The sequence below is a fragment of the Phocoena sinus genome, chromosome 6 (genome assembly GCF_008692025.1).
Source record: "Phocoena sinus isolate mPhoSin1 chromosome 6, mPhoSin1.pri, whole genome shotgun sequence".
NCBI classification, from domain to species: Eukaryota; Metazoa; Chordata; class Mammalia; order Artiodactyla; family Phocoenidae; genus Phocoena; species Phocoena sinus.
The window spans coordinates 35,134,662-35,153,649 of NC_045768.1; the positions used below are offsets into that span (position 1 = coordinate 35,134,662).

The following is an 18,988-nucleotide window of genomic DNA, read 5'->3' on the forward strand; positions in this document are numbered from 1 at the left end:
ATGTACTCTGTTAGTCTCCGCCCAGGGGATTCTGGTCTCACCCAGCCGTCAGTGCATCCCTCACAGGAAATGCTCCCTTGCTGAGCAGGATGCAGAGTTTTCCGAATGATGTCATGTGCTCCTGTGCCCCTTTTTAAGCGTGTGCTGCAGCCTCCTTTGTGGCAGCCCTGCGCCTGCTACATCAAGCACATTGGAGGTGGGGTGCGCTCCCAGCGGGTGTTGTGTTAATCACTTCTCACAGCCACACAGATTGGGTGGCAGGTTTTGCTTATTTCTGATCAAACTGTGAGCTTTTTAATCAACAAACAAAATATGATCCAGAGATCCCTGGGAGTTGGGAGCTATTCAGCATGCATCCTGACCAGGTCTGCCTGGGTCAGTCTCAGCAACCAGTTCATGGAGTCACTGTTAAGGCTCATAGAAGGTCAAGGCCACTGTCAGGTCTGCCTGATTGGGATTAGAGTGCGCATCTCCTGATTCCTGGCCCTGTGCTTCCTCCCTCCACACTGTATCACTGCCTGGGGTCAGCGGCCCAGCCTACCCTCTTCCCACTCCCAGATGGAACTTCATGGGCCCCTTGAGGGCAGTTCTGCCTTTCCTTTCCCGTTCCCACCCAACAAGGCCCTCGGCCAAGTCCAGAGTCATGACTGGCTTTTCCCACCACCACCACCACCCCCCGCCCCCGTCTCATCTCTCTGGGATTATTCTGGCCTGCTGGAGACCCTGCCTCATCACCCGAGAGATGGGCTTAAATAACATCCCACTTCCGGCGGAGCCTGAGGACCCAGGTTCACTGTATCCCCCCACCTGGACTGGTGTTGCCTCAGAGATTAGGGGGCCCCTTCAAGGCCCGACTTCTCTCCACCCTAGTACAGAGGAGAGGGAACATGGGGACACTGAGGGATGTGCCCCAGTCTTAGAGGGTTATTGAAGGTGGACAGTCACACATCTGCCCGGGTACCCCTACCACTTGCTTGCTCTCCTGGGACGGTGGAAAGACTGCTCAGGAACTCAGGGCAACTGCTCCCGGCCTTCGTCAGGCAGCCCACCGCCCCCTCCGTCCTGCGTCATTATTACCATCAGCATATGAACATGTGCCAGTTGCGAACTTCTTAAAGCAAATGAAGAAGTAATCCTGACGGGACATCCCCCTCTGGCTCTGGCCCCTGTTGGGAACATAAGCTCCATGAGGGCAGGAACCTGGCTGGGTCACCACTGCTCAGTGCCTGGCACACAGTAGGTGCTCAGTGAATAGCCAGCTGTCCACTCAATGGACAAAGTCCCCAAAGAGGGACTTCGGGAACTTTTTCCCACGTGTCAGCACGTCTTCTCTCCCTTCCATCACCTGCCACTCTCTCACCCACCACAATCTGCTTCCCTTTTCTGCCCGGGTCACCAGGTGACCTGCTCTGACCTCTGTGGCAGCCAGCACAGTAGACGGCTCCCTCCTGCGGAGACAGTCTCTGCTCCTGGTTTCGCTCCTGCCTCCCCCGCCGGATCCTTGCCTCAGCCTGACCTGAAGGTTAGACTGTCCGAGGCTCAGTTTCCAGCTACGTGCTCTCCCTGGGCAGTCTCAGGATGCTGGTGGTGATTCACCAGTGCGCTTCCCCAGCCCACAGCTCTCCCAGAACTCCCAACTCCTACGTCCAGCTGCCTTCGTGGAATCTTCGCTTGGCTGACGAATGGGCATCTTGAATTTAACACGTTCAAAACTGGACTCCTGATCTTCTTCTGGACACCCCCTCCTCCCCAGCTTCCCCACCTCCACAAACAGCATCACATATACCTAGGTGTCCAAGCCACAACCCTGGAATCATCTTGATTCCTTTGTTTGCATTATACCAGCATCTAGTACATTACTAAGTTCTTCCAGTTTTCCATCCAGAACACAGCCCGAATCCATCCATCTTCTTATCTCAGGTCCTCCCATCTGGACCACTGCAGAAGCCTCCTCTCTCATCTCCTGCTTCATTTCCCCTCTGGCCGCTCTTCAGGGAAGCCTAGCTAACCTTTTGTAAGGTCATCCAGAGCAAGTATCTCTTAAGCATCTCTGTTTAAAACTCATTGCCCTCCCTATGCTTAGAATAAAATCAGACTTCTTCCCTTGGCCCACAAGGCCTCAGGGAACTGGACCCTGCCTTCCTCTCCATCCTCATCCTGTACCACTCACCACACTCACAGTGCTGGACCATTCTTGCTGCCTTTCTGCTCCGTGGACACCCCAAGCTCATTCCTACTTCTGGACCTTTGCATTTGCTGGTTCCTCTGCAGAGAACGTGTTTTCTTTGGCTCTTTGTGTGATCGACTCCTTCTCACAGTGCAGATTCTCAGGTCAAATGCCATCTCTCTGGGGTCCTCCCCTGTCCATTCATTCCATAGTAAGCACCTCCCCTGCCCCAGTCACTGCCTTCTCACAAACCCAATATTCCTACATAGCACTTGTCACTATCTGACATTGTTTCCTGAATCTATCTGTTGATTCTCCATCTCCCTGCATCAGTCCTGTGAGATCAAGGGTGTAGTAAGTGGTGAGTAAATATTGGATGAGCTCATGGATATTGGTTGGACTGGATGGCTATGGTTGAGTCTTCTTAATCCCTATGGTTCTGGCCTGAGTGGCCAGCTCTGCAAAGTCCAGCACATCCCCAAGATGGCCTGCTGCCTGGAATCTCTTTTCAGTCCAGACAAAGCCTCCTCGGACGCAGGGGTTGGTCCCCAGCCGTGCCTCCCAACCCCAAGGACCACCCAGGCCCATCCTGGCTGCCCTCTCCCCATCCTCCAGTCTAGTGTCCTTTGCTCCATCTCTCCCAAACTCCTGGTTCTCCTTTGATCCTCGACCCTGAGTCCCCTGCCTTTCTCTCCGTGTGGAGTGACTGGAGCAGCGGGGGAAGGAACCAGCAGCTTATCCTGTTTACCCACCAGGGATTACCCTTAATGAGGATCCAGAGCCCCCGGAGGCCTGTCTGCCACCACCTCCCTTAGTGCTGCTTGTCCTGTGTTCAGGGGGCAGATGCGGACAGCACGTCCCTGGAGACCACTTCTAGGCCTTCCCTGAGGACGGCTCTGCTTCAAATATCTGAAACTTGTTTTCCAAATAAAACAGCGTTTTGTCAGCTCACTGGGGCTGTGTTACACAGGTGAAATTTCTCTTGTCTAACCTCTTCTCTCAAACACAGTCATGTATCCTTTCTTAAGCATATCCTGAGCCTTCACGTCTCTGGGAGGGTGAGCGGTCACCTCCTGGCGATCAGTGACCCAGTCCCATGCTCATTGGATGGGGATACTCACATCATACTCACGCTCCAGTCCTTGCTTTCCTAGAGCTGGTTGGGTTTTTTTTAGGTTATAATTATGTCATCCTCACTGCTGCTAACTGTTCAGAGCACTGCCTTATAACCGGCAGAAAATGCAGAGAAAGGCAGTGCGACGCTCTTCTCCAAGCAGAATGTCTGTACCAGAACTTTCACGGCTACTGTTCACAGGGCACTGCTGGGCAGGTCCAGGAGGCAGCCTCCCCCATACACCTGGGAGCTTAAAATGTAGTCTGTGCTGGGAGCAGCAGCCTGAAATAGTGATAGTTGGGGAAGTGACCCTTGGCCGTCAAGTTCAGTCTCTTTCAGCTGATGCTCGTAGCTGCCGTTTGTGGAAACTCACCCCATTGCAGGCTGTGCACCGGCCCTTTAATGCATCGTCCCATTTGATCCTTACAACCCCAAAACAGGGGTGGAGTGATCCTAACTTGGTAGGGAACGCCGAGGTGTACCGAGGTTCAGCCACTTGCCCCAGACTGCCCGGCTGGCCAGTGGCAGAGCTGCATCTGTGACTCAGCGACCAAAGGGTGATCCATCCTTGACCATCCAGCACCCCTGGTTCTCTTCCTGACCCCATCTCTGGCCACCTTCCCACGGATCCAGCCCCTCAGAGACTGTCACGTAAACAGAGACCCGTTCTGAGTATACCCGCTGGTCAGTACCTTAGGATCCTCACTCTGCCACTGAAATTGTACCTTCAGCTTTTTCAGTCTTGAAAATCAACGTTCCCCTTTTGTTCTGCAGTCAAGCATCTGTCACTGCACCCCTCCCTTCTGATTCTGCCACTCACCACATGCTGTCCAGAAGCAGTGGCACTGGGATTTCCACGCGCCCAGTCGATGCCAGATGCACTTGGCAGGAGCACTGGTGTGACCCCCCCCACCCCAAATGCCTGCTCTCCTGAGTGATGAGCACCGCCCACTAGTCCCACAGATGTCAGAGCCAGCACGTGTCCCTCCTGTCAGCGCCCTCTGACGGCTTCTGTGTCACTCAGATGGAGAAAGCCAGAGTCCCCGCATTGCCTTGCGCGCAAGGCCCCCCGAGCCGGCCCTGCTGCGTGGCCTCTTTGGCCTCAGCACCCACCCCACTGCCTTGCCTCGCTCCAGCCACGCTGGCCTCCTTGCTGTTTCCAAAACATGCCAGGCACTCCCGCCTTTGCTGCCCTTCCTTCTGCCAGATACACTCTTTTCCAGCTGTTGTCCTTCGTGGCTTCCTCCCTCACCTCCTTCAGTTTCACGATGAAATGTCACTCTCTGCAGAAGGCTTCCCTGGCAGCTGCTTAAAATAGCGGTCCCTCCCGCCAGCTCCAAGCCAGGCAACCCTGCTTCGTTTCCTCCATAGCCTCCACACTAGACTGGAAGCTTCATGGCGAGGAGATCGCGGGTCTGCTCACTGTTCTCTCCCCAGGACCTGCGTGCAGCAGGCATTCGGTCGATGTCTAGTGAAATGACTGAACGCACGGATACACACATGTGCACAGATGCACGCACACACACAAACGCACATGCACTGCCTCGTGACAAGGAGGCCCGGGACGCCGACAGCTGCCCTCGGATAGGCTGAGCCTCATCGGGGAGGAGCGGATTTCAGAGTGTCAGCTATGGGGGTCCGTCCCTGCTGGATTCTGACCCCATCTCTTCTCCGCAGATGGTATCACGGAGCCATCAGCAGAGGAGATGCGGAGAACCTGCTGCGACTCTGCAAGGAGTGTAGCTACCTTGTCCGGAACAGCCAGACCAGCAGGCACGACTACTCCCTCTCCCTGAAGTGAGTACACCTTGGCCACCTCCTGGGCCCTCAGCAGCCTCCAGCGATGCGTGGCCTGGCCCCAGTGTCTGGGGCAGAAAGACCCGCCAGTGTCCCCCAAGGGAACTTGCCAGCATGAGTTATTTCAAGCCTCGCTTTTCCAATTTGATCTTATTCTGGGATACAGAGGAGTTTTTATGTCCTCTGTTTCTGCCCCCCACAAAGAGGCGGGGCATTTTCCTAGAATTTATATTAAATATCCAAGAATAGCTTTCACACGTACGGTGAGCCAGGGACTATAGAAGTGCGTAGCATGCCTCATCCCTCTCTCAACCCTCACACAGCACTTTGATGAGAAACATCTTGTCCCCATTTTGCAGATTAGGAAACTAAGGCTCAGAGAGGGGCCATGGCTGGCCCAAGGGGCAGGGCCAGTACTCAAGGCCTGGTGTTTGACTCCCCACTGTTCCTGCTGCCGCCGTGAGAACCACCCTTTCCTTACGTTCTAGGTTGCTGTTTGGGAAATTTTCACTTTTAGGTGTCACACAAAGGTTGTGAGGAACACTGGGAAGAGCCAGGAAGAACCTTGCTGGCATTATCACCTGTCAGGTCTTTCTGGATACGAGGCCATTGCTTTCAGGATAGGTGGCCCTGCCATAAGAAAAGGGTTTTTTGATTGAGGGCTTCATCATTTAGTGCCGTTACTGACTGGATGGAACCCAGCGGATTGTCTGAAACCCATTTTACAGACAGGAAAACTGAGGCCTGGAGAGAGGACGGATTTAAAGAATTAGTGACAGAACTGGGGTATAAACCCAGGCCCTTCAGCCAGCACAGACCATCAGGAGTGGTGCAGCCCTCTGCCTGCTTCCTTTCTGCTCTACTCACCATTGTTCAAGGCCATGTGATAGAGAGAGGGCCTGCTGGGATGCAGCTGTCAGGAGAGCCCTGTGCAGGCCGGGTGGTGTAGTCAGTAGGGTCAGTGCAGCCAAGGAGAGAGAGATTGGCCTGTGTTCTCTGCTCAGGACTGACCCCACCTGAGAGGGACAGTGACAAATTGCAGAGCAGAGCCTGGGCAGGAAGCAGAGACACTGGAAGTCCGCCTGGAGAAGGGAGGGTGTGTGGAGACTTGGGGGAACCACAGATCTCTCAAGGACATCAGGGCAGAAGTGGTAGATGGGAGAGTTATGGGCAGGCAGATTCCAGGTCAGTGAGAAGCGCAGTTCTCTAACAGAGCCAATCAGGAATCAGAACGATCCAAAGCTGCCTCAGGAAGTAGCGAGTATCTCATCACTGGGGGTGTGCAACCAGGAGCTGGACAACCGCCTTGCCAGGGAGGACATGGAGGGGATTTCTAAGCAGCTGGGAGGGCACCCAGGACAAACGGCACATGCATGCTTCATCGTCCACCATCAGGCCTGACAGCTTAAAGAATCAGGCCAGTTATTGCAGCCCAGGAAAATTCAATACACTAAACCGTGGCTGGGCTGGAGGCGGCCAAAGCCAGAGGGCCATGGTGGGGTCAGGTGCACACCGCTGGCTGTGCTGCCTGGGGCCAGGGGGTCTTCAACTCCCCACTGCTCCATGCAGTCCCCTCCCTCCCTTACTGTTCGAGGTAACCTAGCAACCCGGGTGCCCATGAATGATGCTTCCAGATCTTCACCTTCCCACCTCAAGGTGAATTGTGCCTTTCTGGACTGCAAGAGCTAAAAGAAGCAAGTGACATCAGAGATGGGACTCCTGTGTCACCACCTTTCCCTGGTGACCCAGACAGCCTGCCCACGCCCTGGGCTTCCTCACTCTCATCACGCTGTGGCAATCTCTGAGTTCCTCAGTGGATCTCATTCTTCCTGGAATTCTGTCGTCTGGGACCAGGCCAGAGGCGTCTTCCCGAGAGGGCTGATTGAATGCACAGAGAAAAGGGTGGGGCTCCCCGTGCCAGGCCCAGTCGTTCATCATGAGGGCCAGGGCCCCATCGCACTTCTGTTCATTCACTGGGCGCGTGCTGGGCCCCTGCACTGGGCAGGCCTGGCTGGACGTTGGGGCCCCTGGTGACCCTACCACAGCCCTGCCTGCAAGGAAGAAACAGCCTCCCAAGTTCCCAGGATGTTTTGGGGCTGAGGCACCAGCACGGGAGCACACAAGGAATCTCGAGCCAGTGGCAGGAGTACTCATGCCAGCGGTGCCTGCGTGGTCCATTCCTCAGTGCCCTGAGCCCATGCCCTCCATTATACAAACAGGCCCAAATGCCAGCTCACCGATGGGTCTTCAGAAGAGTGTTTCTGTCAAAGTCCTAAGAGCATAATTCCCTTTTCGTTCCTGGTTTGCTCCCTTCCCTAGACCGTAGGACCACTCTCGGGATGGAGAGCGCCTTGATTCTCTTCTGCTCTGTAACAAGGCTTATAGTCCAGGGCCCGGGCTTCCCCACTTGCTGGCCTTGTGGCCTTGGCAGCCACATCACCTTTCTGAGCCTCAGTGTCCTCATCTGTGCATGAGAGATGACGCTGCTCTCCTTACATCAATGCTTTTCAGTGTCTCTGGCTCTCCGGAGTTCCCCTGCCCGTGGGCTCAGCCACCCATTGTCCTTGGAGTGCTGTGGCAGGATCCCCTGCACCTCCCCAGGCGAGGGGAGGAGGTGGAGGAGACTGAGGGCGCAACCCAGGGGCCTGCGCTGGGATCCCAGATCAGAGCACTCTGCCGTCAGGCCCAGGTTTGTCTTCCTGGACCCGTCCTGTCAGTTCTCATTATCGGAAGTGCAATTTGGATGACTGATCTCTGCCCATGGGTGCTGGAGGTGGAGGGTTTAGTTTTGCATGCTTGTCAGGAGCCATTAGCTCCCAAACGCCAGAGGGGTGGTCTTACCTGGTCAGCTTTCTTTTTTTTTTTTTTTTTTTTTTTTTTTAAGCAGAGTTCTTCTTAGAAACCCATATGGTTTAAATTTATTTATTTATTTTTATTTATGGCTGTGTTGGGTCTTCGTTTCTGTGCGAGGGCCTTCTCTAGTTGTGGCAAGCGGGGGCCACTCTTCATCGCGGTGCGCGGTTCTCTCACTATCGCGGCCTCTTGTTGCGGAGCACAGGCTCCAGACGCGCAGGCTCAGTAATTGTGGCTCACGGGTCCAGTTGCTCTGCGGCATGTGGGATCTTCCCAGACCAGGGCTCGAACCCGTGTCCCCTGCATTGGCAGGCAGATTCTCAACCACTGTGCCACCAGGGAAGCCCCAGCTTTCTCTTGAAGAAGGCCAGAAGTGGGGAGGAGGGCTAGGCCATCCGTGGCTGGCCAGAGCAGCCCGCCATGTGGAGGTGGGCTTGTTTTCCAGAGCAGCCTCAGTTCCCAGTGACCAGTCAGGCTGCCGGCCAGGGAGTGACACCTGGCATTCATCACCTCAACCACAAATGGAACTGCCCTGGTACTGAATGTCCCGGCTGCTTGGGGCAAGTGCTAGCTTTACCAGCCACCATGGAGGGCCCGGGACTCTCACATCCCGAAGCCTCCCTGGTGGGGGTAGGGTGGGGAGTGGCATTATCAGGAGTGAGGTGCAAATTTACATTGGAATTCCAGCTATGTTATCATGTGAGCCTTGGGTCATGCTATGAGGGTATTCCAGGGTGGAGGAAAGTGTCTGGGGGAGTCTGGCCCCAGAGGACAGGGCCCTCCACCCCTCCCGTCCTTCCCTCAGCACATGTTTATCAGAGCCCTTGGTACCAGGCACTAGGCTGAGCAGCAGAGGGAGCAGAGGAGAGGACAGCCCGGCCCAGGCTGCAGAGCTCCCAGTCTGGGCCTTGTTGCTTGCATGTCTGCACAGAGGCCCTTGGGGGCCGGAACTGGCGCTGGAGTGAGAGGGTCTGGAGAAGCTGCTGCGCAGAGGTACGCTTAAGCCTTAAAGAAAGGGTAGGCATTCCCCAGGCAGGGACAGTTGGTGGGCATCTCAGGTGGAGGGGACAGGCTAGGCAAAGCCCTGGAGATGCAGAAGAGCCTGGGCAGGACTCGCGCCCTGCAAAGGACCTGAGACTCAGTTCTTAGTGACGGGGCCACTCTCAGGCACCCGCCTGTATGCTTAAACCCCACTTCCACCCTGCAAATCCACAGCACTTCACGATTTAGAAAGCCTGCGCGTTCGCCTCGGGACAGCCCCACGGGGTGGCCAGGGCAGAGATCACCATCCTTGTTCTCACCTTAGGGTGGAGGAAGCTGACCGACCAGCTGAGACTGGAGTGGAGGCAGAGGACTCCCAGCCCAGTGTCTCCCCACCCGCTCCCAAGCACTCCTTACACCGGCCAGAAGGTCATCGGTGTCGAACCTGAAGCGACCGTAGAGGCAGCCTGCCTGGTCCAGTCCCTTTGCTTCATGGCTGGGGAGACTGAGACCCAGAGGGGATTTGTGACTGACCAGCTCCCCAGCTGGTAGTTGACCACACTGACAAGAGAGATGGCGACTGCTTCCCACTGTGGGGACCAGGCAGATCCCCGGACCAGCCTAAGCTGCCACCCACCTGCCCCTTCACCAAAACCCCCCGCACCCGTGGCAATCCAAGATGGCGCCTGCCTCCCTCACCTCTTCGCATCCATCCAAGTCCCCTCCATGGCGGACGCCCCCACCCGTGAAGCAGTCTTGCAGAGGTCCTGCCTCATTGCTTTTGAACACTGCCCTCATCCCCTCCTTCTGCAGAACGCTCCCTCTTCCCCTCTCCAGCCTGACCTGACAGGTCGTCAGAGCCTTGGCGCCCTCTCAAGCCATCAGCACGCACGCTGGCCCCAGCACCAACCATTGACCCCTGCTACACTCACTCTAGCCTCGGGGAAGTGAAAGGTTGAGCGTTTAGAAGTTGGCAAGAAAACATCACTCTCTAACACAGTTTACTGTTTGGAAAGGCAAGCAGTGGGGGAAAGGGATGAAAACTCTCATTAAAAGGGTTCTTTAGGCACTTTGGACTGTGAATGATTCTTTGCAATTTCTAGTTTCATGAGTTTTTGCAAAGGAATCTGGACAAGATGAGGGAAACAGGACTCCAAAGACCAGAGGGTTTGCTGCTGAGGGCCGGGGAGGCAGGGAGAACGCCAGGGCCTCCTCGTACACAGGGCAGGCTCTGCCTGTTCTGGGCACCCCCCGGGGATGGGGGCAGACAGAGTGGCCCTCCTGAGGCCTCAGCAGGGATGCCCCTGCTCCTTTGACAAGGGCCCAGCCCTGTTCTCTTTAAGCACTGAGAGCCCCAACTCCAGTGGGGGACATTGCCCCAGGGAGCCCTCACAAAGGGGCCTTCAGCTTTCAAATCCCCAAAGGCAAACTTCACAGCATCCTTGCAAATGTGTAGCCCAGATTCTGACCTCAAGAGACATTTCTGGGGTCTGACCTTTTTCCATCAGGGTACAACTCAACCCTGATCACTCAGGAGCCTTCCTCAGCCCATAAGCTCTGCCCCTTCAGTGTCTTGTTATTTAATGGGCTCCAGTCTCCAGGAGTTCCTAGCCCAAGCTGGGAAGAAGTGGTATTTACACGGGGAACTCAGATACTCATAGAACGTGTTTAAGGCTCCCCAAGGCAGAAAATGCTCAGGGCTGTGAAAGAGGGAAGGAACCAGAAGAGGGGTGTTTGAAGGCTGGGCAGATCTTAGACCTGTGCACAGGGTAGAGAGGGCAGCCAGGCAGAGGGAATGGTACAGAGGCAGGAAGTGCAGAGCTTGTGTAAGAACAACAGATGACATTGATGGGAGCCAAGGAGAGGGGTGGCCCTAGTCATCAGGCTGAGGAACTGGGGACTCTAACCTGTAGGGCAGGGAGCGTTCCTGAAGGTTTTGAGCAGCGTCACAGTCATGTCCCCAGAGCTGTATTCTAGAACCATTCATGAACCAGGGTGTCAAATGGAACACTTCTCTGCCTCCCTCTCCCCGACATGTCCACAGACATGCCACCCGAGCTAGCACAGTCCGAGAGGTGGGCAGCACGTGGCCATACTTCCCAAGGGGAGATCCAGGGCAGCCCTTTTAAAGATGTAGAGGGAAGGGGCTTCCCTGGTGGTGCAGTGGTTGAGAGTCCGCCTGCCGCTGCAGGGGACACGGGTTCGTGCCCCGGTCCGGGAAGATCCCACATGCCGTGGAGCGGCTGGGCCCGTGAGCCATGGCCGCTGAGCCTGTGCGTCCGGGGCCTGTGCTCTGCAACGGGAGAGGCCACAACAGTGAGAGGCCCGCGTACCACACACACAAAAAAAAAAAGTAGAGGGAAAAGCATGGGCTCTGCAGCCAGAGATACCTGGGTTCGAACCCTAGCTCCGTCTCTTACCTGCTGTGTGGTTCTCGGCCAATGACTTTACCTCCCTGATCATCACCTAGAAAGCCACGTAGGCCACTCTCATGAAGTTGTTGTAATAATTAATGCAGCTCAGCAGGTATATGCCAGTCTCCGCTCCTCCCAGCTTTCCCGGAGCCTTTAGAAATTGCCGTGGAGGCAGCAAGGTGGACAGGGCTGCACCAGGTCAGGCGCCCTCGGGGTGCATCTGGGCTACATCTGCTTCTGGATGACACAGGCGAGTGTCTTCCCCGTTGCCACAGAAAGAGGGTCTGGCATTTGATTCATAAATTTGCTTCCAGGTCCAAGCTGTCTTTCTGCTCAGTCCTAAGCGTGGTGGGAAGGAGGGAGCGGGACAAGATGCCTCCTGCTCTGATTGCTAAACGAGGCCCGTCAGGTTCCTGCTTGGAGCTGGGGGTCTCTGCTGACGGCTGGGCAGCCAGTCTTTACCCAAAAGATGCTTCCTGGGAGGGTGGTGAGCGTAGCAGGGCCAGAGGAGCTGATGGGCTGCGTTCCAGGGGCGCTGGGGGCACATTTCTCTTAGAGTTGTTTTTCATTCTTCTTTCCCCTCGTTGATTTATATAGTAGAGGAGAGAGTTTTCAAACAGTAGGCATGTCTGGGTCTAGGCAGGCGGGCCAGTGATTAATCTTAGTTTGTTGCTGCTGACAGCCAGGAGCAAGAAATAATAAAGGTTTGCGGGGCGGGGAGGGGCGGGGGATGAGGAAAGGCTGCTCGCCCTGCGATCATCGGCAGGGAGCACGGACTTCATTTCCTTCTGCCGTCTGAGCACCCCTTGTCGGGTCGACATCTGAGGCTCCAGCCCCTCAGCTCCATGGGGGCTGCTCCCATGGCCAAGCCCCCAGGGTGGTCCCCCAGACCACAGTGGAGCCTCCCCGGCCGTTGTTGGGTTCTGCCCAGCGTGACCTCCTGCTCCAGGATGTAGGACTCCATCACCACCACTTGCTCTTCTCTCCAGCCCGCCCTTGAGGGCAGAGCTTCAAGAAAGGCAGGTGTGTGCCGCCTGGGGCACTGCTCTGCTGACCAGGGCCCTGGGTTCCTGGCTGCCTGCTCCCGTGACTCTGCACCTCTCTGAGCTGCCAGCGGGGTGTGAGGGCTGGAGAAGGGGGAGTACAGAAGAGAGGTGGGGGTCAGGCAGACCGGCACCGAGGTAGCTGACTGACTCCAGGCAGACAGTGATGGCAGGAAGGGGTAGAGTGAGGAGGGGTTTTGACATGGGCCTTGGGAAGTGAGGAGGGTTGAGGCGGTTGGGGATGGGCAGGGTAAGGAGCTGCCCATTCTGAGGAAACAGCAGCCTGGGAGGACAGAAGCTGCCTACTTTCCAATCCACAGTTTTCAATATATCCCATCACTAATTCCTCCCCATCTCCCCAGGATAGAGGCAGCTCTGTGCAGCAGAAGACATGGGCTCTGGATCAGTCTGGATTGGGCTCTTGAACCCCAGCTCTACCACTTACTAGCAGGGTGGCCTTGGACAAAGGGACTTAACATCTCTGAGCCTCAATTTCCTCATCTATAAAATGGGTTTTACAGAGGTATTCCTGAAGAGATGATATACGTGAAGTGCTCGGCATGTGCCCAGCAGGCATTAAGTGAGTGGTAGCCCACTGTCTTTGTTACAGACTTTGGAAAGCCATGGGTTATTGAGGAAAGAGCTTGGTGTGGTGCAGAGCCTTGAGAATTGTCTGGATCTGTCCATGCCCGCAGCTACTCCCCTTTATGGTGGTGGGATTTTAGAATTTATGCAGGCTGCAACTTGAGAAAATCCTGCATTGTTATGACTGAGACTCAAATCACAGGGCTAGAGTCAAATCCAGACTGCCCTTGTTCTGGCTGTGTGACCTTGGGTAAGTCACTTAACCTCCCTGATCTCCCAGTTCTTGATCAGTACCTGAAGATGATGACCACTTCAACAGGCATTCCTTTCTGTCCCCCTCACTGTCCTGCTGACCCCTATCTCTCCCTCCACATCTTCAGACATTATGAGTCGATTACAAGAACCAGAACCTGGTCCAGGACAGTAGCTCTCATACATTAAGTACACTTGAGCAGAAACCTTGGGATTTAGGGAACAGAAAGAGACCTTTTACATCACCTGGCCCAATGCCCTGTACAGGTGGAGAAACTGAGACCAGAGAGAGGAAGAAGCTTGTTTGCCTCCCGGCTTCCCATCCAGGCCCTGTTTTCTGGCAACATTTGCATTGGCCTGAGACAAAGGGCAGGCAGGGGAGAGGGGCCGTCTGCCTCTTTGCTCTCACTACACAGAGGATTTCACATCCTTTCAGGACTGATGGAGGGAAAATGAACTTTCTGCTCAATTAGTGTGCGACGTGTTTTCTCCTTCTAAAAGGTTTAAAGGAAGTGGTGCAATTAGGAGCTCCTCCAACGCCCCGTGCAGGAGACTAAATGAAAACAGTGAACTTCAGAGACAGGTTTGCAGAAACCCCGTCTGACCGTGGAGGTGTCTGGAAGGCAGATGGGGGTGAAGCGCTGGCTGCTGAGGAGGCTGCAACAGCTCAGCGAAGGACTAGGGCAGTGGGAGTAGAACAGAGCCGTGTCCTGGTAGAATTGAAGAGGGTGAGAAAGAGCGAGAAGTCAGGGGCCTCATCCAGATTCCTGAACAGCTGGGTGAGTGGTGGCACCACCAGCTGCAACATGGACCTGGAATGGTTTTGAAAAACCCAGGAAACTCGTCCTAACTCAGCTGCCCAAAACCAGAGGCAAGGGGTGCCCACACTCACACTGCCAACCCATTGTCCAGAGCACCCACCAGCCTGCCGGTGCCCAGCGTGCCTGCTGATGGGCTGGGTTTTCCCTTCCTGACTTGCTGCGTCTCCCCTCCCAGCCAAGCACACGGCATTGCCCTTTGCCCCCCCGAGAGCTCCCTGGTCACCCTGATTACATTTCCAGCTGGTTTTTAATTATCTCATATCAGCCCCCATAAATCTCTCCGTAAGGCTCGCCTGCCGTGGGAGGCGTTCCAACTGTTGCCAGGAAGCCTCTTGTGCCCTGGGACAGGTTCCCTTCTGAGGCACTGGGTGGTCTCTTCAAATGAGAAAAATATTTCTTTCCAATCACATTTCTAACATCTTGTTAATAGGACTTATTTAATAATATTTTTGCAAAAGCCATCTGGGAATGGCTTGATTGAGAGGGCATGTGGGGTGCAGCAAGGACAGGCCATGGTGACAGATACAGACCTTGTATCTGCCATCAGCAGATACAGCAACATGGAGAAAGATGCAGTCAGGGACCAGAGGACCAGGGCCTGAACCCCACTGCTTCCACCAGCCACGAGGGTCACCCAGCAAGTTATTTCACGTCTCTGAGCCTCAGCCCCGAGGCTCAGGGAGACAGCGGAAGGGAAAGCTCTTAGTAAACCCTGAGTGTCTGTATGAATGCAGGTGGTGTTATTTACAGAGCCTTGTGCTTTCCCCGGGGGAGTATTGGGGGTCTTACTTTGCTAACAGCTAGGTACCACCCCACCCCCACCCCCACCCCCCCCCCACCCCCGCCCCGGGAAATGCGATCAGCCCCCGCCCAGAGGCATTTGGCGGGGCTGGAAGCAACCAGCTTCATTCAGTAAAATCCCAAGGTTTCCTGTTCCCCATACCTTCAGGCCCTTGCAGCCAGAAGGGTCTTGAATCATCCAGGTCAAGACCCTGGCTTTCGGATGAGGGAAACAGGCACAGGAAGGGAAAAGGACCTTCCCAAGGTCCCGCAGCGAGTTGCTGGCAGAGCCCAGATGTCTCGACTCCCATCCCAGGGTTATTACCCTTCTGAGCCCATAACACTATATTTTCTCTCCCATTTTCTCCATAAACATTCTTGGTATTTGCGGCAGATTTATAAAATTGGACGTCAGATTTTACAGCTCTCATCTTTGCTCCCACAGTTCAAATGCTAAGGCTATAAAAATGATATTTTGCTGTGTATGAGTGTGGGTGTGTCACACTCACCCGTGCACACACTTCCATTTTGTGCCTCGAATCTGCCCTTTTCTGAACGAAATTGGGTCCTTTGTAGAGACGTGGATGGATCTAGAGACTATCGTACAGAGTGAAGTAAGTCAGAAAGAGAAAAACAAATATCGTATATTAATGCATATATGTGGAACCTAGAAAAATGGTACAGATGAACCGGTTTGCAGGGCAGAAATAGAGACACAGATGTAGAGAACAAACATATGGACACCAAGGGGGGAAAGTGGCGGGGGGTGGGGGTGCAGTGGTGGTGGGATGAATTGGGGGATTGGGATTGACACTTATACCCTAATATGTATAAAATAGGTAACTAATAACCAGCTGTATAAAAAATTAAATTCAAAAATTCAAAAAAAACCCTACGTTTTTCTGGGCAGCCCTCCCCCAGTGAGCAGCCGCCATCCTCCTTCCAGCTAAGGGTGCTTTCTGCCACTTTTAATACCTTTTTTTTTAAGGATTGTTTCACCTAGGAGGAATATCAGAAACAATTGGTTTTGGCAAAGCTGGCTTCTTAGAAATGTTTTAATTAGAACTTTTTTTCTTTTTCTGTTTTCCTTTTGAAAATCTACACGCTGCTCACGGCCCTGGGCGGCTTGAGGATCAGCTTGTCACATTCTCAGCGCAGACTTTCAGGGCAGGGGCAACAGTTCAGCAGTGTAGGTGTCACTGCTGCGTTCCTACCAGACACCAGGCCTTTGACTGGATGGGGAGACAGAGGCACATCAGAGTCTAAGCTTGTAGTCCAGGCACGGGGACAAGAATAGGTGACTACTGTGATGGAGGGAGGTGTAGCAGAGAATGAGTAAGGGAGGAAGAAAGTGAGTCTGACTGGGGGCATCTCAGAAGGCTTCCTGGAGGAGGTGGCATGTGAGCAGGGCCTAGGACGATAATAATGTATTGGGAAGTAACAGAAAGGTAGAAGGATGATTAGGTTTGGTGTTAGAGGAGAGGTCTCTGCAGTGTCCCCTCTCCCTGTGGTGCTAACTCCCTGTGGTGCCAACTTTTCAATTGTCCCCTCCACATAAGCCCCCCGTGGCCCAGGTGACTAATACTATTGTGGACAGAGATGTACCTTGTAAACTCTGAAGTCCTAGTCAGCTCTCTCTCTGTCTCCCCACAGCTTCTGCATCTCTGGTCCTTTATCTTTTCCACAATTCCTTCCCACCCCCCAACTTGCCAAAGAGTAGCCACAGGCCCCTCATTTCCACCTGACACTAAAGGTGTGTGCCTCACCCTGGCTAAACACAGCCTCCCAAGGGAAAATGCATTTACACGGTGCTGGGCAGGCGCCTTGCAGTCCCTGGTACCTGGTGTTAGAAATTGAAGAGGCTTCTGCAGCGTATCCTCTGAGGCAGGTAGAATTGTGCCTGTAACAATGATTAAAAACTTGGGGGGGGCAGTATATGAGTTCTGACACAAGTGATGATGAAACCACTGAGGTGGCAAATGCATAAGGTGGTGTGTGCTGGGCACACCCACCTTTCAGATTCACGGTCTCCAAATGGGAGCATAATCCCGTTTTGAGTTCAGATTTTCAGGCTAGAAAAATACTTTCTCCTGTCCTCAATTGTTCCAGTCTTACCCCCTAAAAATCTTCTGTGATGAAACAAGGGTTGACTTTTACTTTTGTGGAAGTTGTGCTTTTAAAAAGCAATCAGTTCCAATAGTAAGTAACTTTTGGGAACTCAATTACTTGCAGCCATGCTGAAAAAAACTGTAATTAACGTGGTCAAACCCTAGCCAAATAATAAAATGAAAGCTTTGTTGTGTATCAAGGCAGAAATCAATTTCATTAGGGAGCAAAGAGCCAGAGATTTAATTTTGAGAAAACTCTCCACCCTGTGGACAGAGGTTGTCAAGAAGCTGCCAGAATGAATGCCCAACATGAGAGGATTCGCCCTCCAGAGCCCAGATTACTAAGGGCTGGCAGTGACCTTTCAGAATTACGTTTGCAAACCTTCCAAGTGTGGCCACAGCCAGTGGGGCTTTTGCTTCTTAATGTTCTTGGACTGGTGCCCCTTTTGGTTTGGTCAAGAGGTGCATGTTGTCTGCACCCACTGACACTTGCATGCCAATGAGATCCTGTCCCTTGGGATGGGGAGGAGGAAGAAGACAGAGGTGGACGCTGGAGGTCGGAAGACACCAGAAAGGAGTTCAGCGAAGGCTCAGAGTGTCCACATGGTGATGGAGTCGTGTCCAGACAGCAGGGCTAATGGCCAAGTGGGACATACCCACTGGGGACACTGTCCGTTTGCAGGCCAGCACGTGTATGAGAGATTGTGAGCAGCAGGGGGGACCAGGACGAGAGAGGACAGCTGGAGAGGAGCAGCCTCTGGTCTGCGCCTGCTTCTGTATTCCGCTCTCCAGGGGGCCTTCCCAGGGCAGGCAGAGCAGCTGTGACCTGCTGGAATGTGCTAAGTCACATTTCAGCTCAGAACGTAGAAGGACTTTCTCATGGTCAGAGCCATCAAAGGTTGGAAAAAGTTGTACCTGTAAGGAGTAAGCTCCCCAACACGGGATAAGCCACAAAAGCTGAACATTAGATGTGAATATGGACTTTGCATCATCAGATAGAATGGTGGTTTTCAAACTTGAATGTGCATCGGAATCTCATATTAAAAGCTGATTCAGGTTCCAGAGAGGCCCAGGGAGTCGCAGGCTTAGCAAATCCCCAGGGACTTTGATGTAGGCATTTTGGGGCACATTTGTAGAAACTCTATATTTGAGAAACCTGCACTCCTCTTCCAACCCTGAAACTCTGGGATGTCTGTAATGAAGGTCAGTCCTTTTGTTTAATATCTGAATAGTCATTCCTTCTTCATTGCATGGTGTGAGCACCTATGTGCTAAGTTTCAAAGGTTTAGCAGTTTGTGGGACCTCAGTGGTCACCTAGTTCTCTCCCTTTGTTGTATAGATAGATGGGGAAACTGAGGCCCAAGAGGAACTGAGGCCCAAGAGGACAGGAGCCAGGGCTGGGACCAGGTCCCTGACATCCAGTTCAGAGCTCTTTTCACTTGCTTTCAGTGACTTTAAGGAATATCATAAAGTCCGCCCCATGTCACAGACGAAGAAACTGAGGCCCAGATCCCCAAGGACTGTTGGGAGCTTTTCCACTGAAAACCACCATCACCATCATTCACATGATGTGCAAAAGGCCCTTGGCCAGGGTGTCTGGGTGGCTTAGAGTCAACTGTGTGCCTTTGAAATTCCAGGGAGGAAGAACGGACCCTCAGGTTAGAGGCAGGACCACTGAGCAAGTAGGTCTGTTTTAGCTTTCAGTTTTTAAAGGCCCTCCTGGATTTTTCCTTCTTTACTTGTTTGAGTAAAACTGTGAGTTGGATCAGGTGCTTTGTGGGCAAGTCTCCTTCTTTGCTGTGCTAATGAATCAGTTGGTCAGTTAGCAAGGGACGCCCCAGCCAGGAAAGGAGTTGGGTCTGGAGGATGGTGAGGGTAAGCACTGTGCTTCAAGGACAAGGATGAGAATTGGGGTGTGGGGGGATTGCTGCCTTCTTCCCCCTCCCTGCACGCACACCTCCACCTTCCACCTTGTCACAGGCATTGCTGCCTACTCTGAGCATACAGAGGCTATGGGTAGTGCCCAAGAATCCCCTACAGCGAATGGCACAGGGGCGGGGTAGGGGGGAAGGG

General features: G+C 53.8%; 1 protein-coding gene across 2 annotated transcripts in view; it reads left to right on the forward strand.

The window, feature by feature from the left end:
* SHB (SH2 domain containing adaptor protein B) overlaps window positions 1-18,988 on the forward strand; it is a 137,983-nt gene that overhangs the window by 105,121 nt on the left and 13,874 nt on the right. Inside the window, exons 5-6 of one of the 2 annotated variants that reach the window (XM_032634911.1) lie at window positions 4,959-5,078; window positions 9,238-9,960. In XM_032634911.1, the coding sequence (XP_032490802.1) occupies window positions 4,959-5,078; window positions 9,238-9,361 (244 nt within the window). In that variant the 3' untranslated portion in view covers window positions 9,362-9,960. Of the gene's footprint in view, window positions 1-4,958; window positions 5,079-9,237; window positions 9,961-18,988 lie in introns of those variants that run through there. The other variant, XM_032634910.1, reaches the window with a different exon arrangement.